General features: G+C 38.4%; 2 protein-coding genes across 8 annotated transcripts in view; one reads left to right on the forward strand and one right to left on the reverse strand.

The window, feature by feature from the left end:
- The window catches only part of st6gal1 (ST6 beta-galactosamide alpha-2,6-sialyltranferase 1), a 30,965-nt gene extending 23,545 nt beyond the window's left edge, over positions 1–7,420 (reverse strand). Inside the window, exons 1-4 of one of the 2 annotated variants that reach the window (XM_079585855.1) lie at positions 7,062–7,420; positions 6,007–6,069; positions 1,675–1,881; positions 124–492 (exon numbers count right to left, since the gene is read on the reverse strand). In XM_079585855.1, coding sequence (XP_079441981.1) covers positions 124–492; positions 1,675–1,881; positions 6,007–6,069; positions 7,062–7,073 — 651 coding nt within the window. In that variant the 5' untranslated portion in view covers positions 7,074–7,420. The remainder of the gene's footprint in view (positions 1–123; positions 493–1,674; positions 1,882–6,006; positions 6,070–7,061) is intronic. The other variant, XM_079585856.1, reaches the window with a different exon arrangement.
- Positions 7,421–10,226: 2,806 nt separating this feature from the next.
- The window catches only part of rap1gap2b (RAP1 GTPase activating protein 2b), a 39,713-nt gene continuing 23,109 nt past the window's right edge, over positions 10,227–26,830 (forward strand). For 2 of the 6 annotated variants that reach the window (XM_079585853.1, XM_079585854.1), the window contains exon 1: positions 10,510–10,663. In XM_079585853.1, coding sequence (XP_079441979.1) covers positions 10,620–10,663 — 44 coding nt within the window. In that variant the 5' untranslated portion in view covers positions 10,510–10,619. Of the gene's footprint in view, positions 10,664–15,448; positions 15,485–20,498; positions 20,620–26,830 lie in introns of those variants that run through there. The other 4 variants (XM_079585852.1, XM_079585849.1, XM_079585850.1 and 1 more) reach the window with 4 other exon arrangements.

Below are 26,830 nucleotides of genomic sequence, written 5' to 3' on the forward strand. Positions count from 1 at the left end.
CTCAGAGGATTATGTAAAATGGATTAACTGAAGAGACTTCATGCCTTGCTGATCAGCAGTTCTTGCTGTTTTTTACTGTTTTTATATAGTAAAAGGCTTTAGATGTCTTTCAGTTTCGCTCACCTGGTAGTTCTGCACCACCTTCCTCAGCCTTTTTCCCAGCATGGTGCTTGACATCTCCTCATTCCAGACTTCTCCGAGTGCTCCGTTAGGCCCAAAAACAACAGCATCCCCACTTGCGGCACCCTCTCCTCTCCGTTGGCCTCCAAAAATAGTCTCTAAAGCACGTCTCAGCGGTTGCGCCAAAAGCCAGTAAAATAACCCATGCTCTCTTCTTTTGCCCCTGAGGCTGCGGTCCTTGGAACTGCTCTCCATTGAGTAGTTAGAAGATGACAGGATGGGAATAGGCTTCTGGGGATCTCCAGGAATGACACCTGGGAGCTTTTGAGGGTCAGTATACATGGGTTTTGACCCTCCTGTTCCCCGCAATACCTTTGATAGATCAATGTCACTTTTAGTAATTAAGTATTTTTCATTTTTTACTTAATAGAGTGCTGCAGGGATGACGTAATTTTGTAGGCCAACCCAGAAGTTATTATCCCTCTGGTTCCATGGACAAGAAGCCAATAGCGTTTTTTTTCCAGTAACTTGAAGTATTGCCGAAAATGAGCTCTTTTCAAACTTTATTTAAAATCTATAAATAGGTAAGTTTAAGTTAGAATAGTTTGCAGGAGCTCGATTATAAACACAAGGCTGTAAAAAGCCGACTATAGTGTAGATGACTTTTCCTCTTCGTGATGATGTTTAACTCTTTCCTCGTTTTCTAAAAAAGTTGCCCGCCAGTGCTTTTTTGATCATATTCACAAAACTTTTATGGCCCCAAGGATATTTTGTTGTATGAATATGTAAACAGTCAATATATCAAAAGACAGAGCTTCTGCTTAAAAACAAAAAAAAATATTTTTTCTAGCTTTATTCATTGTTTTTTTTATCAACACTTGATTGTGTTTAAGTTTCATAACAACATTTTGATAAAAAAGCTGAGAAAATCATGTTTTTGTCCAGTCCATCAACACCCTCAAAGCTTGCACAGTCGTATACTTCTTTGTGGTTTCTACATTTCATTTGGTAACGTTAGACAGTTTTTATTTATATGCTGTTGAATGTTTGATGATCACACTAGCTTACTTGTGCGTAAGCAATCTACTATCTATTCCTTCTGGTTTACACAGATCTTCTTCACTTGTTTTTGGATCCCGAGGTGCTGTACTATAACATTGCCCCCTACCGTATAAGAGTGAAAACATGGATTGCCGGAAAAACTCATCAATGTGCGGGAAAGCGTTAATGTCCCCAACAATCTCTGTAGTCCAGTTTTAGTCACTTGTTTGCAACCGTCTTTTTAAAGACAAAAGCAATCTTTACAAAATCTCAAGTGATGTACTGTTGATGTATTTTATGTCATAGAATAAAACGCATATATATCTTAAGCTTGTCTTAACCACAGATCTTATTTCAGGCATTTAACACACAAAAAAACTGACTTTGGGATGATGGAACCGGATGTGCAAAAAAAAATAATTTTATTGTTTTAAGTCTCATTCCTACAGCACTCTATTGTGCAGATTCGATAGAGCAGAAAGCAGCGTGAGAAAAGGAATCTCTTTGACATACCTTAACAATTGTGTGGGCTCTTGGTTGAGCTCGAGTTCTCGCCTTCACGCCAAAAATGGCATCTGTGACCGGTATGCTGTTTTCAGCGCAAAAGGTGTACAGGAGAGCCATAGTCATGCAGAACAGAGCCATGCACAGGGCTCCTCGACGGGCCCGACGTCTCAACCTCCAGAGTAGGCTAACACGATCCATGGCAGCCCCTGGGATCTGGATAATGAATTACAGACAATATTAGAAATAAAGGATGACCTCTGAAAATTAAGTTGACAGCTGCATAGAAGCATATGAATAGCTTCAGCTGAATTGAAGACATAAAAAGTAGTTTTAACTATTTATTTTGAAGCTCTAGTAAACTCAATCTGTGTGAAAGGAACAGGCCATGTTAGAAATTAAATTAGTGTGAATGGAAAAACATGTTCAATATACCAGAGAATTGCTGGTTTTTGTAGATAATAAATGTTTATTTACAGGAACTAAAACTAACTTTTTGCCAGTGATCGCACACTGACTGACACAGCTTTTCTAGGTTCCGTTTTGGATGTTTGCACACAGAAAACTTCCTACATACCGCCCGTGTAACACGCTTAAATATTTAAATGGGCATGGTTTAAACTTTAGTGACGATGCATCGGACAACAACAGCTTTAAAACCGTGGGCAGTAGAGTACATTATCTGTCAAGCAGATAACATATTTAAACAAAAGAATCAGGTTAAATGTTGCAATGAATGATCCACAAACTGGAAATACAGAAGAGGCTATGTCTAACATGGTGCTGTGCTGTGATGAACAACAAAGCGAATACAAAAATCTGAATGGCTGTTTGAAATATTTGAATGCAGTCTGCTTTATTTACAGTTACCGGAGTAACGGGTGCATTTATGTTGTTCCATAAGCCCATCTACTGTCAGAGAGTGAATGTGTATTTTCATTCAGTGCGTCTCCTTGACTCGTTCCATCTTGCTTGCTCTTGCATGTTGTGCTTGTTTACATCAGTGTGCGTATGCACATTCATTATTAATCTTATGCCTGATGAAAACTGCTTTGCTAATGTTTCTTGTCTCACATTGTTACGAATTACAATGAATCACGTAAATTATATATTTTAAAAATAGCTAAATTAAACAAAAGTTTATTAGTTCGCGTAACTAATTGTATTTCTGTAGGTCGTTTAACATTTCTATTGTAAATCAGCTGTCAAATATGATATATTGAGTTTAGCTACTTGCATATTATCTTACACTTTATGACCATTTACTGAAGCGTCGCGATGAAATTCGTGATCAGCATTCAGCAGCTTCTGTAAACATAAAGCCCACCTACTTTGATTTGATTGGTCATCTCAAACATTTTGACATTGATGGTCGATGTTTGACCACTGGCGGTAGCTCGGATGAGTAGGTTGGTAATCTTGGCTGTGTGCGATATTCGTGCAATTATTATTCCTGTGGCTGTTAATATTAGGTAATTATCACTACCTTTATTATATACACCTCAGAAAAAAGTCTGGACCATGGGGACCTCAATGGTGGGTACGGCCCTGGCTGGGTTAACTGTTGTGTTAAATATGTAACATGCTGTAATAAGTTTGCTTCAGTTGACCTACATTTAAGCTAGCAGAGTTTAGTAATGCAGTTCAGCTCTCTGGAGTACATTTGAAACCTGCCAATGCCTAAAGGGAGCAGACAAATTGGTTTAAGAAACTGTGGTAGTTCCATTGGTGTTGGCCTAGAAAAGACAATTTTAACTTAAGTTATATTTTTACACGGAATATTATAATTAAAAAAATTATGCCCAGAATAAAGGGTCCATAAAGTAATTGTAGTTACGCAGAACATCAGTTTTATGACAGTTACCAAAACTTCATACATGATGTGTAAAAGTGCTTATCAATCAATACATTCTGGTGCTCTCTGGATAAGGTATATTCAGCTCAATACAAAAATGGTAGTGCAGGTGCTCAAAGTAGGTTTTAAATTGCAAAAAGGCTTTATGAAACCATGGCTTTCAACCTTACAAAATTAAAGAGGTGGTAAAATGCCCTTTTCTAAAGATGTAAAATAAATCTCTGATGTCCACAGAGTGTGTGTGTGTGTGAAGTTTTTAGCTCAAAATACCTCACAGATATTTTTATATAGCATGTTAATGTTGTCACTTTTTGAGGGATAGCAAAAACGCACCGTTTTGTGTCTGGCCCTTTAAATGTAAATGAGCTGCTGCTCCTGACACAGAGGGCGGAGTTTCAAGAGCTTGTGTGTGTTAGCAGCTCCGATTACCTCACGCAGACATACACTAAAATGACAGAAACTGTTCTACCTTTTATGTTTAAACGGAGTAAGACAATGATGGAGAGACTCAAGAAGAAGTGACAACATGTAGAATGCAACAGGACGTCTCTGAATGGTTAGTTAATGAATTTATGTTGCTGATGTGGCGTTAACTATCTCAATTAGCATATTCTGTCATGATAATCTATAAATCACTTGTATAGGAACTGTTGTGAGATGCACACAGAGTGACTTTCTATTGCATGTGAAAAGACAGATTCTACAGTTTGAGCGGACTCACAAATGTGCTCGACTACAACAACTCTCCCTCTTCTCAACATGGACTGCGTGTTCCCGGGGGCGGGTTTATGTAAATTTTAGGGTTGGTGATGTCACTAACCCGTGAGGAATGTCGTGTAGTCCATATACCAGCCGTTTGTTGTAGTCCTTAAAAAACGAAATCTTTAAAAGCAAATATCTCCCTTTGCTTTGAACTTTGAGCGTTGTAACTTTGCAGATGTTGTTTATGCTCAAACAGCAACATTACACACTAACTCAAGTTAGAAAAGTGAAATCGTAATCAACCACCCCTTTAAAAAATACCACGTACCGTGATGTTAAAGCTAAGAAACTTTGGTCAGAGAATTGGAGTGTATCAATGAGTCTTATAAGGTGTAGTTAATAAATATCATATGACAGTATCACATGACATAACTATGCCATCACATGACAAAAACACCTGATTCAAAAAGTTTGTTTGGGTGTGTTCAACGTTTATGCGGCACTGCGCCGACCAATCGGCAAGAGTTGCCGCTTGCAGTCAGGGGCGGAATTGAAAACGGAGCCGCCGAGTTAGACACTTTCGACTCCCCGTAGTGACACTTGCGTGGTCTTTGCATACTTTATCACAGACAAAGTGGATTAGATGCAATATTTGTCAAATACACAGTTTGTTTAGGTGTTCGACTTCATGCGGTGAAATTGAAAACTGGCCCTCAGCAGCGAGAGCTCTCCGACAACGTATCTCTCCTTCATCCCGGGTTTCGGCACCAATGTAAAGAGGTTTTTGTTCAGGGAAGGAGGAGGCGGGAACCGGCGAACGTTCAAACACTTTAATAAATAAACAAACACAAAAAGAAAGGAAAGCGGCAGCTATTCGATTATTTTAGTGATCGAATATTCTGCCGATTAATCCATTGATTAATCGGATAAAAAATTGTCCGAAATAAAAATAGATCCAAGTAAACAACAGCCTTTAAAATTACTTAAAATACAAATATATAATAAGCGATAAAAATTGGTTCAAATAAAGGATCAAAGTAATTATATGGGTTTTATTGAACAACACTGTTAAAATACACCACGGAAAATATATGATATAAACTAATATAAACATAACTTATGTACATCACGTATTATAACAAATGTAACAAAAGCCAACGGCTTGGTGTTAATTGTTGTTACGCTACGGCATTATCAAATCAGTCATGTCCTGTTTAGTTTCATTTTCATTGTTATTGAAACAATGTAGTCTCTTGTTTCTGTCTCCCTGAGTTCTTGTTCATTGTTTGTTACTATGGTTTCTGATTAGAAACACCTCTTCCTTGTTCTGTTTATTGTCATTCCATGCGTTATTTAAGCTCTCAGTTTTTTGTTCAGTGTTGTTAATGCCATTCTGCGTCACGCATCTTTATTGTTGGATTACACTACACAGTGACAGAACACCAAACCGAGGAATATTTCAAACTAAAACCTTATGGCTGTGTTAATAATCTACTGGATATATATTATTCATAGGTTTCAGTCATGTGACTGCCACAGAGACCTGTAAGGCAAAACATCCATAAAACCGCATAAAGGCGAGCAGATGAGCCCAGAATATGCACAAATGTAACATGCTAAATAGTTTTTTTTTATTATGGTTTTCTATATGGAAAAATGCTTAACAAGAAACTGTGCGTTGTGTTTATATTCTGGGTTCATCTGCTTGCCTATACATAATATGCATCATCAATAAGGTGTATAATTGAATTGGTCTTTTAATATCACTAGTACTTAGTACAAACCTGGTAAAAAATAACTGGCGAGCGATGGTGGAAAGCCTTGTTTTGCCCTCCAGGTTGGCGTTCCTGTAAGGGTGTGACATCACATGAAAACTATGAATTGCAAACATGGATTTCATGTCAATTACATAAATTAGTGTTTTTTTTATTATGTGGCAACTGTAGCCTGTACTGTAACATCTTTAATTGAGGAACAAGGGTGATTTGAAACATGTATTTTTTCAAACATTGTTTGCTATAGCTTTGACCAAGTTGAAAAAATGAATAATTATTATTAATAATTCAAAATTAAGAGTGTGTAACCATAATTAAAGCATGTGATCACAGTTTTAAAGAATGAATAGCTGTGTTACTTACAAGTGTGATGAGTTTGGAGTTTTATACTAATAATTTTGAAAATGTAGTACTCCACTCATATGCAAATTGCAGTATGCAGTTCCTGAATTTGAGTTATAAAAATATCTCATTTGATTTGAATATTTTTACTTCATTTCTTATGCAAATTGCATTCTGCAGTTTCTGGATTTGAGGTAGGTATATAAAAGATCAAATTTGATGTGAATGGAAGAAATTGAATATAGCCTATTTTGAAGGGGGGTGGATAGATTGGATATTGTATTGTGTCCTCTTTAATCGTAAATACATACAAATTGAACTTATTCAAGACAGAGGCAAAACTGGCAACAGAAAAATATTATATGGCTATCAGACACTATTGGCCTTCATAAGTTTGGATGGGACATGAGGGTGTTCATATAAAATAAGCTAGCCTATGCATATATAGGCCTGATTAATGCACCCGCATTCTGTTTTACATAACACACGGAGTAAATATAGGCTATAAAAAACTGAATAATAATAATATAATCGCAGGCATCTCTTTTGTGCGTGATGGTAAATTCAGATTCGGTTTTGCTGATTTTTAAATGCACGCACCGAACATTTAAGGATTAAACAACACCAATGTCATTTTTTAATTCTAAATGCATTGAGACATTGAAGAGAAGTGGGGCGAAATGATGCTGCGTGAATGAGACAAATATTATTTGCACGCCTACCTTGTATCCCATATTTTTTCCGATGCTATTCTTTTTGGTTAGTTCAATCCGTTTTCTCCAGTGCCCGGTCTTTGCATGTTGGTTGATTTTTTTTATGGATACAGATTATGCATAGAGGAAACCTGTATTGTTTAATCCCTTAGTAGCCTATAATAACCGAAATCACGACAAGACTTTTTCCGTTTTACCTTTCGAAGAGATGCTCTACAACATGCCATCTAAATATAGATCTTTTCGAGCTGAGACATGTTGATAAACCGCCATGTTTATATACTGCATAATAATATGGACAGACTCTGAGCTGGTGCGTTGATGGTTCATTGATGTCTCTAGCGGACGATAGCGGTCTGTGCCCTTTTTATCGCATGCGGCTGTGAATGCAGCGGATTCTGCGTCTTTTTCTGCTATTGCTAAGTATGTAGGTACTTCTGACATGAAACTGTCACAACTGCACACATTGCATTGGGTGCTCAAATAAATCAATTAAATGCAAAAATAAATATTTCACGCTTATTCTACCTTTAACGTGAAACCCTTTCTCCGTCTCCATTCAAATGCAAAGCAGTCAGGCGCATAATGTTGCGCTGTTAATATTTTTGCTGAAATACCGCGGTAAATATTAGCCTTAGTGTTAGTGTTATATCGTGATTTGATTTCATATTCAATTAACTTCTATGATGAATGAAATTGTATATGAAGTACAGTTCATATGCAACGTGCTTGCACCATAGCCTTACATGGGTTCCATAGTGTAGCGGTTATCACGTCTGCTTTACACGCAGAAGGTCCTGGGTTCGAGCCCCAGTGGAACCATAATTTTTAACTAACTAACGATCAGCATTATTATGTAAAAACCATAGAATGTAAAAAAAAACTTAAAGTCGTTATAAAATGCTCAGTTCATAACATGCTTTCTTAAGTTTCAATTATTATTTGATCCACGTATATGTCTTTTTATGAAGTCTTGTTTTTTTGCTGCTGAATTCTGGTGATGTAAAAGGTTTGCAGCAATCTGATAACGTTAGTTGTTTTGCTTTTGCTAGAGTGACTTATATTCTTGGAAGCAGTTAAGTGATCACAGTTGGTTGAAAATGATAAATGTTGTAAAAAAAAAAAAAAAATCAGGTTGTATTGATAAGAAAATATATTTTCTTTGCGCGTGTAAAAAAAAGTTGAATCTCAATACTACCTAAATATAATGCTACAAATATTTATGTTTTATTGTATTGATGTGTTGCCGAAAAAGTGGAGATGCCGGGGATTGAACCCGGGACCTCATACATGCGAAGCATGCGCTCTACCACTGAGCTACATCCCCACGTGACGTAAATGGTCCTGTAGCAGTAGTAAACTGCTCGGCATTTATAGCAAAATGTATTTGTATCATAGACTTATAAAAATAATTGTATGCAGCACTTACATTTACATTTATTCATTTAGCAGACGCTTTTATCCAAAGCGACTTACAAATGAGAAACAATAGAAGCAATTAAACTAGCAGTAGGACAACGGTATGTAAGTGCTATGACCCTTCACAGTACAATCCAACACAATAATAATTATTTTTATTTTTTTAATAAAGTTAGAAGTTATAATAGAGAAGGAAGTGTTAGTATTAATGGATCAAGTGCTGCCGAAAAAGATACGTCTTCAGCTGTTTCTTAAAAATGGCTACGGACTCAGCAGCTCAGGCTGAGTTAGGCAGATCATTCCACCAGCAGGGAAGTCATGGTGAAGGTCCGAGAGAGAGATTTCGTGCCTCTTTGAGATGGCACCACAAGACGCCGCTCGCTTGCAGAGCGTAAGTTTCTGGATGGCACATAAGTCTGAAGTAATGAGTTCAGGTACAAGGGAGCAGTGCCCGTGGTTGTTCTGTAGGCAAACGTCAGTGACTTGAATTTGATGCGAGCAGCAACCGGCAACCAGTGCAATTTCGTGAGGAGAGGAGTGACGTGTGCTCTCTTCGGCTCGTTCAAGACCACTCTAGCTGCAGCATTCTGGATCAGTTGCAGAGGTTTGACAGTGCAAGCTGGGAGACCAGCCACTTAAAAAGAGCAACAAAACGGAACTTTTACCGGGAAACATTTCTACTTTAAAAGCACGTGATTGATTAGACTAAAGCAACAAGTGTAAACTATTACAAACCAAACTGCAAAATGTTGACGGTTTTTAATGCATATGGTGGCGTTATCTAGCGGCCAGAGTGATAACTTCCGGGTTTATTAAAAGTTCAACATTAAGATTATGTATGTTTGTTAATTTGCAGTATTTTTTAAACACGAACGCTTGAAAATAGGAAGACATTTAAATAGAGAGCAATCTATGTTGTAAATCAAGTGCGGCTGCGCTAAGGTTCTATAACCTACGATTGTGGTCTAGGCGGCGAGCTGCGATGGCCGAGTGGTTAAGGCGTTGGACTTGAAATCCAATGGGGTCTCCCCGCGCAGGTTCGAACCCTGCTCGCAGCGAAATTTACCTTTCTTGTTACAAATGGACCTACATATCTATTAAACCCTTTTTTGTTTATTAATTTAAAAGACAAAATTAATGCACGACAAAAGACCATTTAAAATGGCCATATTCTTGAACAATTGTGTGAAAAATCATTTCTAGAACGCATTTTTTTTTTAGGGATCATAATGGTTACATAACGTACAACTATAAAATATAGTAATTATATTTTATATTCATTAATATATATATATATATATATAAGCCCGGCGTCTTAAATGATCTCTGAAAGCCTCAACTTTTCAGTGGCTGGGCGATTTAGTGAACTGCAAGATGTGCAGATGTGTACGCCCCCTTCTTGCCAGGAGGGGGCGTATTAGTGCAAAACTAGACACAATTGCTGCTTTCTTAATGGCCATTATTACATTACTGCCAGTCTTTTTATGATAATCTTGTATTCTGAGAACAAATGCTGGATAGATTTATCAAAATTCATAATCCATTTATCTTAATACACCCTTCATTATTCGCAATCCTTCTTTATGCAATCCTATTATTAATTTAGAACAAGATGTATAATTGAGTTTGCTGGGTTGCAGCAGGCATAAAAAATGTAAAGACATCTTTTAAACAGATTAAAAGCAAGAAATTGTAATATAGTTATATTGTATTATGTTTAAAATCACTTTCACTTACAAGGCCTTATCAGGCAGCCATATCTCATATTTTATATTCCAGCAGACATAAGGCCCAGAGGGTCTCTAGAGAATGAGATTTTTTTTTAAAAAATTGCTTTCCACTCCTCCCTCCCCCCCTCCTCTCGTCAACTCTAAACGTGTGGAGTTGTGTGCTGAAGTGAGAGGGAGTGACACAGCAGGTGCGAGAAGTGAACCCCAAACTGTCACACAAAGGGTGAGAAAGAGGGTGGAGAATGAAATCATTTCAGAGAGAGAGAGAGAGAGAGAGAGAGAGATGCACACGAGAGAGTGAGGAAACAGAAAGAGTGATTGTGAGATACTGAAACACAAGCACAGAGGGACGATACAAGAGAGAGAGAGTGTGGAGGGTGAAGAAGACGAATTGGAGTCAGGCGAATAAAGAGGGACCATGCTGAGGAGGAAGAGGAGCGTATCCTTCGGTGGATTTGGATGGTACGTTGCTCATGTGGAACAGCATCAGCTGTCAGCTGTGTGGAGATGTCTGTGTGTGAGAGGGTCCGTGATGATGTGCTCACTGGTGTTTATTTATGGTTGTCAGCATGCTTGCATGGGCTGTTTTTAATCTGCATTCATTTGCACTCTCACATGGTGGATTTATAAGTTGAATGTGCTGGAATTTACAGTCACAATATTGATTTGTAATAGTTCTATGTGACAACAAATCTAAGTAGATATTAGGAGTGTTGTAATAGTGGATAGTAATTGCTGCATGAATGCAAATGTATCAGAGGGCATTGCCCATTGTTCAAATTCTCGTTCAAGTGTTGGTTTTCTTCACTGTTCACTCGTACAGACTTTTCAAAAGTTGAAATAGAGACACATTAGTCCGAAATCTCCTCTCTATTCCAAGTAAACTTGTTTTTTTCTTTTCTTGTCCATACAATGAAAGTCAATGGGGTCCAAAACCAAAATAAAAATACACGGACCAGCTGTACTTCTATCTATATGCAGCTCAGATTGAGATGCTGAATATTTTCCATAATGCTAAATCATTTATTAGCAGTCATGTATTAGAGTGGATTGTTTCTCACCGTTGTCCTGATTGAAAGCATTTCACATTTCCTTTCTCGTTTCCCTCTTGAAACCTTGATCTCACACATGTTGGGTAAGAGTGGGGTAGTTTGAGTGTGAGTTTGTGATTTTGTTTTGTAGGCGGATGGTTATCATCACAGGCTGTTGCGCATGCTTTCTTTGTTTGTGGAAACGGTGAATATGAAGGCGATGGTTATGAGGGCTCAGAGCAAGTGAATGCTTTATTTATGATGCTATGCTCTCCACTGAAGCTTTTACAGCTTTCAGCACTTTGTTTTACTTTCTCTCTTGCTCCTCTATATGACTTAATCTCTACTTGAAGTTTCCTTTCAAGGCTATTTTTAAGGCCTTTTTTGACCATTTTTGTGGTTTGCTATGTCCACTACAGGGTGATAACATACAAAAGGATTTAGGATTGGGTCTACATTTAGATTTATCGTTAGCTTTTGGCTTAGGCTGAGGCGTATGTGTTCAGCTTTGCGTTAGGCTGAGGACTGGGTTTGTTTATCCTCAGCGTTAGGCTGAGGGTTAGCATTAGCCTTAGAGTTGAGCCGAGAGTTAGGCTTAGACTTTGTGTTAGGCTAAGGTTAGCTTCATTGAGCATAGAGTTAGTTTCATCCCAAAATTAGGCCGAAGGTTATTTTTCTGCTTAGTGTTAGGCTGAGAATGAGACATTCCTAAGGTTTCACATGCAGACAAGGCTTAAACCTACCCTTACGGAACAAAAATATATGGGAATATACTCCAAAATATAATGCAATATATTAAATTTCCATATATGGGAAACTACTAGTGCTAATATTTTTCAATATACTGCAATATATGCTTTGACCATGTATGGCTATATATGATATTTATAAATTAATAAATAAATAGCATTACATGTAATATTCACAAGTTGTATCCTTTATTGTGTACATATATTGCACATACATGTTCCCATATAAATGTGAATGTATGTTCACACACACACACACACACACACACACACACACACACACACACACACATATATATATACACACACACATTCAAGGAATGAGTTACAACAGATTTCTAGTTCCCAGCATGCTTTCCTTCTGACTGTTAAAGGAGAGCAAATCTTTTGCTCAATATTAATATATGGGGAGATCTGTTAGTTTTGAATGCTCTATTATTTTTTTCCATTTAAAATGTTTTCTGGTATGTTTGAGTTTTTGGGGCGAAGAGTAGAGCCTTTGGTCCGGTTGATGATTGGCCGAAGACTGATAAGACTATAATTACTGTATTTTATGAGTAATGACTGTGCACTTCTCAGCACAGTGATAGTCTCTTGGCTAAATACTTTAGTATGCAGGTGTGCTTGTGCTATTGACAAGCTTGAAAATATGAAACATTTATAATGTAGTAATTAAAAAATATAAGAAATATATTACATTATATAGAAGAATAGTATAGAATGAGGCATTTATATAGCGCTTATGTACTACTGTACACCCAAAGCGCTTTACAATCATATCAGGGGGTCTCTTCTCAATTATATATCTGTGATTATGTTGCATTAGTATATATATTACACAAAGTACCATATCTGATCACATATACATCGATATATTATGAAGTGTATAACTGAATATAAAATTACAAACAACAGACTTTTCTTAGTATGCCATTTTTGAACTAAGGCCTAATCCTGGCTTAATCTACGCCCATGTGAAACCAGGCCTTTGTCTTAGTGTTAAACTAGGTTTGTTTAGATTTAGCGTTAACCGGAGGGTCTACATTCAGGTTTAGTGTTAGCTTGATGGTTAGGTTTTGGCTTAGCTTTAGGCTGAGGATTGTTTTATTGGCTGAGGGTTTATTTAGCCTTATAGTGTTGAACTGAGAGTTACAGTATGTTAGGCTGAAGTTTAGGCTCATTTAGCATTAGGCTGAAGGTTAAGGTTAATCAATTTGATATAATCTCAGCTCTCCATGTTTCATATGCTGTACTAATGGACTAGTGCTGCAAACGAATGAGAACCTAATATGTGTCAGCTTTTTGCTGTGGGAAATTTTGTTGCACACGTCCACACACACACACACACACACGTCCACACCCTTCCTCTCTCACAACTACCCACATCCCCACCACACCCAGTCACCATATCGCCACACGTTTAATAGTGACACCTCAACAGTAACCTCTCACAAACAGATGGTCACACACACACACACACACACACACACACACACACACACACACACACACACACACACATAAATGGTAAGAGATGCTGACTCCCTACTGAGTAAACCGAGATACACTTACACCTCATTTAATCAGATTTTGACACATTTAAGCTCTGAATGTTCCCTCACTGTAGTGGACAGTGAGATGATGGATTTTCTGCTCTGCTTCACGGCACCAGTAAGACACAATGCTCATGCAGCTGTGTGTTTTCCATCTGTTACACACTTTGACTCATTGACATTCATTTATTATAAGCTATCTGAGTCTGACGCTTCATCGGCTGGAAATATCTCTTTTTTTCTTTATAGCATTGATATTTGAACCCCATAATGAGGGTCTGTTTGCTACCATAGTCTCAATTTGCTCGTATTTGGATACTTTGGACATTTAAGTTCTCCCTAAAAATGTATGAATGTCTTTGCAAAATGTCATACCAAGTGGCAAACAAATTGTTTCACTAAATCATCTCACTAAATGGGATGTTTCATTCCCTGTCATTGTGTGTTTTACAGAATCAGTCTGATATAATAAAGAAAAGAAGACACAATAACTGCAGTTACTTACAGTAATGGGAGTTGACAGCAGCGCCCTCACAGACTGGTGCACACAACCGATCACATGGTTAGAAATGTCAAAGATAGCCTCTATTAAAGGAATACTCTTGGTTCAACACAATAAAATAGCAATTTCAACTCTCTTAACTAACTAATTTTGAAATCAAGGTTAAAGTGAGACACTTACAATAGAAGTAAATGGGGTTAGCCTTTAAGTCATTTAAATTAATTGTTCTGTTAAAACTTATAGCATTTTTACAATAATTTCAGGGTTTACAATGTTAGATTGCTATGGCAATGAAATGGTAAAACTGGATTGTTAGAAAAGGTTAGTAAGTGATTTCTTCACACTAAAATAATCTTAACACACATATGTTAATGTCATGTGGCTTTACTGTTGAAACTGTTTCATATTTTTGGATTGGCCGTTATAAACGCATCACTGTAAATATAACTGCATGCTTTTTTTTACTTCAAATTTACTTATGAAAAAGAACTTGTGTTAAATGCACAGTTCACCCAAAACTCAGTTGTGGTAAACAGAGGTTCAACCATGTTCTCTTGATGTGCGAGAACCAATGAGGTTCATTATTGTGTTACACAGCACGTTTGAGCTTCAGCAAGAACCAATGAGGTTTGTTCTCGTGCATCAAGCAGGTTTGATTGAGCTTCTGTTTATGTTGACTGATCAATGTTTAAATGTGAATAAAAGTCTAAATTAAATCTGTATATCATGTATAAAGCGATCAAGTCACTTCAGAAAATTTGGACTAAGCTGATTGATTCATATGGATTAGTTTTACGATCTCTTCGTGAACTTTTTGAAGTGTCAAAGTGGTAGTTGTGTAGCTGTCAATGGAGGGACAGAAACCTCTCAGATTTCATTTAAAAGATCTTCATTTGTGTTCCAAAGATGAACAAAAGTCTTATGGGTTTGGAACAACATGAGGGTGAGTAATTAATGACATAATTTTAAACCTGACATATTCTGTTATATATTAGATAATGGATGTGAAGTCTAATCTAATACAATAACTTCACCCTACTAATACAAGGAAAAGGTGTGTGTGTGACACACAAATGTGTGAAATATCAAAAACAAGCTGGATAAAAATAAACGGCCACACCCTTCCACACAGTCTGAGTCAACCCTGTTATGTTTTGAATCGGTATTGTGGGCTGTCAGTGCTGGTGGGTGACCTTTCCTGCATGTCAACATTAATTGGGCATTAAGCTCACCTAGCTGTGTCAAGAAATAAAAACACACAGGGATGATACATTACAGAAATGTCTTTTTTGACCCCTTTTGTTTCTTTCATCCTGCCAGGTCAGCTGACGGGTTGAGCTGAGCAAATTACAGCCGTCTACGTTTGTTCCTTGATACTAAATTGCTTTCTTGTCTTTTCTCTTCAAATGCAGGGTTGACAAGTCTACTATTAGCGTCCTTCGAGCTCGGTGAGTACTGTCTGCACCGCCGACCCCCTTTGTCTCTTCTCCATCTCCCACAAAACCTGACAGCCCTGTGTCCTCCTATCTGTTTCATGAAAAGAGGTAAATGAGAGACCCGAAGTAAACTGCAGGCAGTGCAGCGTGTATAGGTTTGCGTGACCAAACGCTTAGTTCCTGTGTGAATAGCAGCATCTGTTTGTGGCTTTTTACCCCTTTGTCTTTCAGCAGACATAAACTATGCATATTTTGGCCTCTTTTAGGATTTAGATCAACCTTTTTTGTTTCACAAAATGGCCCATTTATTTACGAGAATGTCTCTCCTTGCAGTGTTTTCCAATATCTCAACAAAACTCTCATGCGAATGAGTATGTTAAACATTTTATCATGTGAACCACCAGTCATGGATTATAAAGTATTAGTTCTCAGTTGAAGATGTTCAACTGTTCATCCTGAAATTCGTGACATCCTCCATAGGCAATGTAAAATACTCTCAGTCTTATCATGTCTCTCACATACTTGTGTTTCGTGTTGGGTCAATTTGCCCCAGTAACAGCAGGATCTTCATTAGTAACAGCATGGAAGGGTTGATCTGTCCTGTCTTGCCGTTTTTACAAATTTGTCCTCCACCTGCTTACCATCCATATTATTGGATGGTAAGCATATTATTCATGGGTGCACGCACGTGCAACTCTAGCATTATAATCCTCACACACATACGCACACAAAAAAACAGAGCTTTAAGATCCTGAAAGGCCCTGATGAAGTGGTTTTGCTAAGTGTTCAGAGCATCAGAATGGAAAGAAGCTTCGCTCTGTTTGAGAGCATCACTGCATAACCCTGAATAGGGTCGTGACTGCAGATCACAAACATGGAAATGATCCGGCTCTGCCTGATATCGGCCTTCACAGGGCCAATTCATGATTTGCTTTGAGGTGAATTGATAAAAGGCGAGGGTCATTAGTATTTCCATTGTATTTGTAAGTGTTTGAAGGATGTTGTGGACCACGGATCTATTTTTAGATATCCCACTGGCAAGGAGAAAACTAGGATCCTTTAATGTCTGTAGACCATCTGGTATTATATAATTCATCTGAATTAGCAAACCCTAAAGGACTCATTTTTTTAAAACATAATGAAGAATGACACAAATTACTGCAAGTTAATTATTGTAATTTTAGTATTTTTTACCACAGTCTATGTTGCAAAGGCCAGAATGGAGAGGGAAAGTTATCAAATCTGAACATTTCAGTATGATTCTTTCCTTTGTGAATTTATTAGGAATTATGACCATCGAAAGAATCAGATCATCAGTGACATGAAAATCAACATATTCAAGACAAACAAGAACATATTGCTTAATTTTAATGAAGTTTATACAGTTATATTTTTTCACCAATATTAATTTTCTGGCCAATACTGACAAGCCAATAATTATCTTCATGTTATGGCAGATAACAGATAAAAAGCCAATATTTAAATTCTATACTATTTTGGGGGGGGGGGGATGCAGGAACAATTACATATCAGTTAAATTACAATTACATATAAATAAAATGTATTATTATTACAATTTATTATTATTATTATTATTATTATTATTATTATTATTATTATATCCAAAATCGATTATACAAATTAATTTAAAATATATTATCCTTAGACTGGTTTATGCTGGTTAGACTGGAAGACCATCATATCCATTCTGCTCAACATCAAAAGCTTTGTATTGGTCAACACTGGTCAACCAACATGGTGTTTCTTATGAAACTGGTTGACTGCAGAGGTCTTTTAGGAAGATTGTTAAAGGTAGGGTAGGCAATTTCAGAGCGGCTAGCAATAGCAAGCTAGCTTTAAAAGCATGAGATCCAACCCTCACTTTAGAGTGTTCGCCAAAACCACGCCTCCTTCAAAACACATGAACCCACACAGCAGAGTCTGCAAAGCGTCACAAGACGAGAGACGCCGTTAAATTACCTCATGTCTCAAAGCACATAACATTACAATAATAATGAACGTAAATAAATTACAGAGCTCTTACTTAAAGCTGCAGTCCGTCGTTTTTCCTCTTTGTCGCCATCTCTGTTAGAAATCTGCAATTGCAGTTATTCGCGGAATTATTAACTGTGCGTGGGTAGTAAATCGGCATGAAACAGCGCGGATGAACACAATGTATTGAGGCTGCCGCGTCGCTGTGGATACTGTAACGTTACTGTCATCAGCAATCTCAGAGTATACTTTATGAAAGTGTCAACATTAGAATTTTCATCGGTAAATGTCATCTGAACAAGTAAGTAACATTCACTTTTGTTCTGACCAAATTCGGGGGGTGGGGGAAGCATTGCAGTAACTATATCATGCTGATTAAATCTAACGATTGCTTATATCACGTCAAAACGTGAAAAATATATTTTTTCTGTAGCCACTCTGAAGTCCGAAGTCTTTTGGGTTTTACAACTGGTGAATCTCCAGTTGTCACTGGTGATTGTCGCTTTAAACTTTCGGGATCCGCCATACCAAGTGCTAAGCTAAATCTCCACCTCCATCATCCACACACGCTAGCCGGGGACTCCTTCTCTATGTGTACAGAAGTGACGTAATGACGCAAAGACATGCTGGAAATTCCCGCGGAAATCCACCAGTACCACTGGAATTAAAATCATTATTACAAGCTTACCGTTTTGAATCGAGGTAAGGCAAGCAGATCGTTTTGAACACTGGCTGGTTACGTTTTTTTTCAAAAATGTCTTTTTTGATATTTTTAAACCCAAAAAAGTGCCGGACTGCAGCTTTAAGCCACCTGACTGCTGCAGATTCATTTCAGCGTTGATTGTGTTGTCATAGAAACGCATAAATCTGATTCTGAGGGCGTGAAAAGCTCCGGGTAGAACGCCACGGGTGTCTGTCTCTTAATTACGGTTACGATATGGCGTGAACGCAGCATAAGATCACTGTTTTGGAACTCTAAAAGATGGCGCTCTGTGACTATCTGTCTACTCTCGACTTGTGATGTCTGCGCGTGGAGGTATGGAAATACATTATATATTGACAGGCAGGTAGAACATCGTATCATTGCATTCGGACCGTATTTAATGATTGGACAGATTTTTTGGTGCTGAGACCTCTACAGAAGATAAATGTGTGTTTTTTTAATATATATATATATATATTTAGACCATTGCTATTGTGTATGTGTATACAGTTTCAACCAGTATAACAAAATTATTTTTATTTATTTTAAAGCCTACCCTAGCTTTAAGAGGCCTTGTGGGAAACCATGAGTATCCCATGCAAAAGACCACCACTGAAAATATTGGATGGAGGTTTGTTATGTGCTGGTATTTTTAGAAATGCTGACTAACTTTGAGAGCCACAATCTAATGTGATGGATCATGCTAGCAACCAGATGGAGAGGTAACAGGTGGGATCTCCACATCTAACCAATCACCCACTGTTCAGTTCTGCTTGGAAGGGTGTGGACGAGCGTTTGTCTGTGCATACACACATAAGTTTCACGCATCAAGATCTCGCAGGATGGGGAGGTTTGCGCTTACGCAATGCAGACCACATTTGTTAGCTTGTTTGCAAGTGACATTTAAGCATGGTAAGATAACAAGAGAACCAGTATGTACTTCTTCGTCATGAAAAACAAAATTTGCATGCTCTGAGGCGTCAATTAATAGGTTTTATGTACAATGTGATATCAGGAAATCATTTACAAGCTGTTCGTTACATTTGCTCTGATTTGGAACATGCATGGCAACATGTGAAGGTCACACATGGTGTCAAGATCATTAGAGTTGCTTTTACCACCTTAAGCACTTCTTCAAGGGATGATCTGTGTATTTTTGAACCTCTGTGTTGATGTGCCTGTCAGTCACATTATACTGTTCTGATGGCATGCATTTGAGAATAAAATGTTTAGTAAAGCAGATTTTTTTAATTACAATTTTTATTAATTATTATAATAATAATTAGCTATTATAAATTAAAAATATATAAAAATACAGAAAGAAAAAGAAAAAAGGACATATTTGGGAACAGTGGAAAAAGAAAACAGTAATAAAAAAATAGATAAATAATATAATTTAACAATATAATTTAATCATTGTTATTATTATTATTACTGTTGTTTGTTGTTGTTTTATTATTTTAAATTGATAAAGCTGTTTCCCCTAAAGTATTTTATTTGTATTTTTTATTTATATTAATTATGCATAATGCACCATAAAGATATGCTATCCATAATGCCCTTTGATGTTTAATTTTTTCAATGTTGAAATGCTTTCTCCTTTCCTATTTTTGAACGTCCGCGTTGACATGCCTGTCAGTCACGTTATATTAATACAGACACACATAAGTGAATTTGACACATGAAGTAAGTCTAAGAGCGCTTGACGTGCATGTCAGACATGACAGATCTGCTCTCTGATAGGAGGTTTTGGTGTCACGATGTGTTACTGTGTCTGTGTGTCTTGATGTTAGTTTTGCTCAAAATTTATTGACACGAGTCACATATTAAATATTAAAGTATGTTAAATATTCAACCTTTGATGCCATATTATTTATTCAGAAGCTCACGGTAGTTTGTGTAATGTGTGTTACATCAGTCTATTCATTTCCTTCTTCCCTAAACCTGCTAACATATCTGTGTGTGCGTGTGTGCGTGTGTGCGTGTGTGTGTGTGTGTGTGTGTGTGTGTGTGTGTGTGTGTGTGTGTGTGTGTGTGTGTGTGTGTGTGTGTGTGTGTGTGTGTGTGTGTGTGTGTGTGTGTGTGTGTGTGTGTGTGTGTGTGTGTGTGTGTGTGTGTGTGTGTGTGTGTGTGTGTGTGTGTGTGTGTGTGTGTGTGTGTGTGTGTGGGGCGCATAATCAAAATGAGTGAACAAAGCAGACAGGGATACTAGGGTGTCTGGGAGGATTTCAACCCCCCCTCCCTACCTCCATCTCTCTCTCTCTCTTTCTCTTTCTCTCTCTCTCATGATAAAGTGTAGTGCTTTGTACTTGTGGAGCATCTAAACCCTAAGAGTGCGGTTGTGCAATCTGTAGCCAGTGTGTGCTTCTCGTGCTGGCTATTATTTCAACTGTTGGTAAGAACTGGAGACTCATTAACTTCACGTTACCTTCAAAATGCCTCGGAGACTCTGGTGAGTTCAGTTCTCATTTGACTGTAATTTTGAATATTTGTGTTTGTGTTGTATTTTGATGCATGTAGCAAAATTGCGTACAATTAAGTGTTTCTATATGGTGTTTCTTGTTAGTTAGCAAGATAAAATGTATTTTATGGCTAGATGAATATAATGCATAAAACTCTGGCATCTTGTTTTAAATAGAATCTATACGGTCCATTCAAAATGTGATTTTAAAATACATGCAGAGCGCTGTATGTGGTGTTTATATGGCGTGGCTTCGCTTTGGTTGCACGAGAGGAGGTTGGGAAGTATTCTATGCAAGTCATATTCGAAGGATTATGGAAGTATTACATAAGCTGACAGAGCATCCTGACAGTTTCAGTAAGTGGCTCAGTGCTGCTGGTGTTTCTTTGGGTGCCATTCATCTCAGTTTCCAGTGATGAAAGAATAATCCGTTACTCTCTGTAAAGCTTGTCACACGCTATGGTTCCCCCTGCTCTGCAAATCCAAACCGGGAACAACTTCCTCACTCTAGCCATGAAGAAGAGATAATGTAGCATGTTTTTTGTTTGTTTGTAGATTTAGCATGATTTAAAATGTTGCTCAAGATAACCACTTATTCTGATGGTATGCATTTGAGAAGACAATTAAAGCAGTTTTTTTGTTTGTTATTTTTATATATTAATCATATAATATGACAAAAAAAGGAAAAGAAAAGGGGATTTGGGGGACAACACTGGAAAAGGAAAACACAAAATAATAATAAATATAATAATTGATTAAAATATGAATAATAATTAATCAGTATAAATAAAATGATAATAATTATTATATCATTTGTTTTGTCTCTCCAGTGTTGTCCCCAAAATATGTTTTTTTCTTTTTGTCATGTGAAAAATATGTATATGTAATACATTATAAAGGTAGGTGTAGTGTCCTTTTGTCACAAATGGTTGCAGGAAGAAGCATGACGATGAAGAATTAGATGCAGACAGTCTTTAATGGAAACCCCGGGTAATATAAACTCAAGGCTGGCAAGGAAACACAACCGTAGTATAGACGAGACCAGACAAAACTCAAATGAAAGACAAGGACATAAATACATAGATCAAACAGGTGATTAAGGACAAATAGCTGAACAGAATAACAAAATCAAATTAGTAACTATGGTGACAAACAGAACCGTGACAGTACGCCTGCTCGCGAAGAGGCGCGACCTCGCACTGACAAGTGGAGGACGGGAACTCAGGAGGGCTGGCGACTGATTAAACCAAGGTGGTGTAGATGATGGGAGAAGCCCGGAGCAGGGGATGCCAGGTGTAATCCCAGAGTCCAGCCAGGATGGAAACCCATGGCAGTGTCGAAGGAGCGAGGAGCCATGGCAATGGCGACAGAGCCGATGGTGGTGGAGCCCTAGGCACAGACGGAGAGCCAATGTTCCAGAACGACACCGGAGGCCGCCACGAATCTGCAAGCATTGATCCCCCAGGGTGGAACCGGGGTACCAGAGGGCTGAGGACGGTGGAACCGGAGCGGCTGAGGGCTGGAGGTAGGGCGGAACCAGACAGAGCCGTAGGGGTGGAGGGTTAGAGCGCAGCAGACGCCTCGTAGGTTCCTGCCGTAGGCATGGTGATGTCTGACCGAGGCGGAGTCGGTAGGCAAAGGGATCACGGTGGAGCCATAAGCCCGATGGTCCCTGGTGGAGCCGAAGGAGGGAGGAGCGAAGGAGTCAGGGCGATGGGCCGAGTTAGAGTGACGGGATCAGAGGTCGAAGGCGGAGTAGCTGGCTTACGAAAGGCCCGAGGTGGATCCATGCCAATTTGGATGAGGAGGAACAGAGGGGCTGACAGGAGACAGCGGAGACTGGGTAGAAGGACTGGCTGAGGTCTGGAGAGGAGGCTGGGCGGGTTCCGTAGATCTGGATATGAAGAATCTTATTCGGGGGGGCAGGGAATCATCCTCTCCAAAATCAAAACAATAGTTTGTAGAGCCCAACTACAACTCACTCACAGTGGTGGGAGTGTGGGCGGGGCTCATATCCATTCCCCCGATCTCCACTAAAACTCCCACAGCGATGGACGATGTGTCTGGCTCACACACCTGGTCAGACGTGCACTCGGGCTCAGTCACACCTCGCGCTGGCTCTCCGTCTGCGGACAAACAGACAAAACAGCTGAACAGAGTGACACAAAGAAATTAGTAACTATGGTGACAAACTAAGGTGGAAAAACGGCAAACAAGTTCAAACAACACAGAACCCTGACACCTTTAATACACACTGTAGTTCAATAAAATAAATTATAATACTAAAATAAAGTGTTTTATTTATTGTAATGATTTTTACTTTCCTAGTAGCAACTATACTTAAATAATATGCAGATAAATACCATCTTAACATAGTGACCTATGGCGCTTTCAAAACAAAAATAGCCTAACAGAAACACTGACTGAACCGGGAGTGTTCAGGAAACCTGTTTGAAACATGTCTTTTGAAGTTTCGTTTTGTGACTCTAGTGGCACAGAAATTACACTTCTGTCATGACAACATGAGTGTTTGACATGGAAATGGACATGCAAATGTTGATATGTTTGGTTTGGCGGAATAGATCTTCAACGCTGCTGCTGTTGGCTATTGCTGCTACGGTTATTGCTGCTGCTGCAGATCAAGTACGGGACTTACTACTGCCAATACATACACAATATGCTGCTGTGAGCAAGTAAGACATGCTGCTGCTGTACAATATAGCGTTGTTACGTCCACCTGGCTCAAGGTGAAGCAACATAACAACGGGGAGGCCACACATGGAACTCAATTTAACAAATAAAGATTTAATGGAAAAATAAGTCAAATCAATAGTACTACACCTTAAGGAAACAAAGAATAAAAGTAAAAACAATCAGGAACTGAAGAGGAAGAGAGTCCCAGTCCAAAACCTGCAATCTCTTGCAAGCGCAATCACCGGTCACCCACCACACCTGTTCCTGACGCTCACTCCAGAACACAGAACAACGCCACCTGGTGGAAAAACACTGTAGGCCATAACAAGCGTACATGAATTAGTCAAAATAGATCTATACAGGTGGAACTGGGGAAGTTGGAGGGTTTCTGAAAGTGCGCTGCAACTGCTACAGCAAATGCTGACCAAGTATTTGAAGGTTGAGCAGCGAGCTCATTGGCCACTGATACAGCAGGAACCAATCAGCTGCGCAATATTGAGTATGATTTGATTGCAAGCCGATTGAGTTAAGGACCCATCAGCCTGCGCCATTTAGAGTTTCATGACAGCACTTTGTATTTCATGATTTACACCTTTAAAACATTTCACGCATTAGCCTATACAAATTTAAAAGGCATAGATTTTGATTTTGAAGGCATATATTTTGCTGTAATGTGAATGCAGTGATTACAGGAACTAACTGATTATCAGGGGTATTTTAGTATTTTAAAATGCATTATATATATAAGCTTCATATAAAAATTATACTTTTTTCTTTTCTTTTTTGTATTTTAGTCTGTTCTCTACTTTAAGTGCTTTCACTAAGCTTCTGGTATTCAACCAGAGTTCATCCGCACTTTTAGTGCACTTGACACTTTGTATTTATCCTTTGACTGCTGGTCCTCAGTAGACAGAGCCTCTTCCACATCACTGCTCATTCCTCCACTTCCTCTCTCTATCCCTCCATCTCCTACAGGAGCTGTGCTTGTCTGATAAAAAATAAATGTGTAGCTGGAAGATTGAGATCCTTTCATAGGGAAAAAAACTGTTACACAACTGCACCACTTATAGCGAAGGCAAGAACTTGATTTTCTACTGAAATAAATTGAAATTTGTTTCACGTTTTGTTCTTTTTCATAACCTTTAAGAATCATGCAACAGTAAGTGTTCCTGTATGTTTGCCGGCATATTGTGTGTGTGATTGTGATCTAGTTAAATTTCATTCCCTCTACACCACAGTTTCACATGGCCCTATTATGTTTGAAGCTCGTTTCTGATGGAGGCAGTTAGGCTAAAGACAGCAACAATTCAAAATCAGCATGTGAAAGAGGAACAGTCGTAATGACAGCTGCTGCTGAGAAATCTCATTGTCATGTTGCAAAACTGTTATTTAAAAAAGCAATTACCGTAGACGTATCACAAACTGAACCCTGCTCTGCAAACTACTTGTATGAGACTTTAGACGGTTTTGTTTTTAAGCTGAATTTGTGTAGACACAAGTAGAGGGACTGCACATAACCAAAGACTTTAGGCGATGCACTCCTACTTATGAATGAGAGATTGAGCATTTATTGGACAGTTTATGTCAGATTTTGTCGGTGTGTAAGCATTTTTCGAGATTTCAGGATATCCCCATTCAAGTAGATAGGAGTTGGTCTTGGATGCCTGAAATAGCTACCCTGACGGAGGTGTTGCAAATTTGGCCGTCGAGTGAACAGACTTTCCTTGAAAGGGATGTTGACTTAACCCTGCAGTGCTCTTTATTTCATAGCAGTCAAATGTGAACCCCGGCGGATTGCATGATATTAGCGGTTTCACTTGCAGCACAGCCTATGTCCAACCACATTATTTGACTGATCAGATCTAAACAAACATGAAGGGATTTGCCTTCAGCACATTGAATATTTTAAACCTGTTTGTTTGTTTTTTTGGTCTCGAAATACCTGTTGGCTACAATGAGCATGGTCTGTCTATATAGTATGAAAATAAATACTATAAAATAATTTATGCATCATATTTTTTACAGCACCATATATTATCGAAATATAACCACTAGAGGGCCTTACATTCATATTATACTGTACTGTATAAGCAGAACCTGATTTCACCAAGTACAACATGTTCCAATCAACCAATCAGATTTGAGGGACAAGTTGTCAAGTTTTGGCTCACAAGCAGGGTTAGCTGCTTCTACATAAGTGTTATTCACCTATCATTTCCCTGTGATTTCAGGGATAACTTATGGGTTTAGGGTTAGGTTTTGGGATGTTAGGGAAATGGTTAGTATCGGACATGAATGTTGTTCCAGGATCAACAAAATATCTGAATCCAGGAAAGCGTCTTACTCTGCAAATCAGGACGTGCGTACTGTATCCTGGGGTGAGTGCAATTTTATCAGAACAAATTTAAATATTTAATTAGGATCAGACCTGTAAAAATACAAATACTTTAGATTTGCTACATCTAAAATTGTTCCTCCATTTATATTCATAAACAAGTCTTTAGTATTTGTACATGTGCAGACAGTGGCTTGCATTGGCCTGAGCTTCTGAAGGCATTTCAACAGCTGTCCATGATTAGATTCTAACTCTCTTTGTGTGTCATAGTACCATTAAGTCGAGTGGCGTGTTAATCAGGACACACATTGTGCACTTCCTGACAGAAGGATGTGCAGTAAAGCGTCCCAGCCTCTCTGGCACAGACAGCTGATGTAAATGAACAGCATTTCAATTAGAAGCTATTGTGTTCGCTGCAGTACTGTGTCGGTGGATATTGGCGCATATCATTTTTCTTTCTTATTTTACCTCTTGATTTGCTGTCCTCTCTCTCTCTCTCGTCCTTTCACTTCTCGCAGTTGAGATGTCTGCAACTCATTTTTGACAGAAGTCAACAGATGCACCTTATTTTGAAATGATTCAGATCAAAGCAGGACAGTGTACATCAGAGCAGTGGGGGACAGACACCGTGCAACAGAGACGAAAAGAGCAGATAAAAAGACAGAGGTAAAGTCCAGAGAAAAGGTCAGGAGGAGAGCGAGTGAACAGATGGAGGAGTGGTAGAACAGCACGTACCAAAGGGGTTGTGCTTTCCAAAAAGCCGACTGTATGAAGTACAGTGGTTCGTTGTCTTACCACAACCCACTAGTCAGTTGTATGACACATTTTTGTCTTTAACGCATTCAGACAATGTTAGAGGGAGCTGACAGCATAAAGGCTTGTTACTAAACTGAGAATAGATATTCAATCTCGGATGTCACGCCATTAAGCTCTGTTGAAGGAAGTCCTTGGAAGTTACATGGAAGTCCTTGTACTGTCCTTGGAAGTCAGCCTTCCTTTCGCATCCTTCACTCGGCTTATTTTGAAGAATGCATTATCAGATGTATCCTTCGCATCCTCCAATCACTTACGATCCTTTGCACAAATTCCCAGTAATGATTGATAAATGATAAATAAAACATTGACAGCTAATCAGAATCCATCCAACTTCAACGTTATCGTCCCTTGGTGTGG

The sequence above is a fragment of the Phoxinus phoxinus genome (genome assembly GCF_949152265.1).
Source record: "Phoxinus phoxinus genome assembly, chromosome: 17".
In the NCBI taxonomy this organism is placed as follows: Eukaryota; Metazoa; Chordata; class Actinopteri; order Cypriniformes; family Leuciscidae; genus Phoxinus; species Phoxinus phoxinus.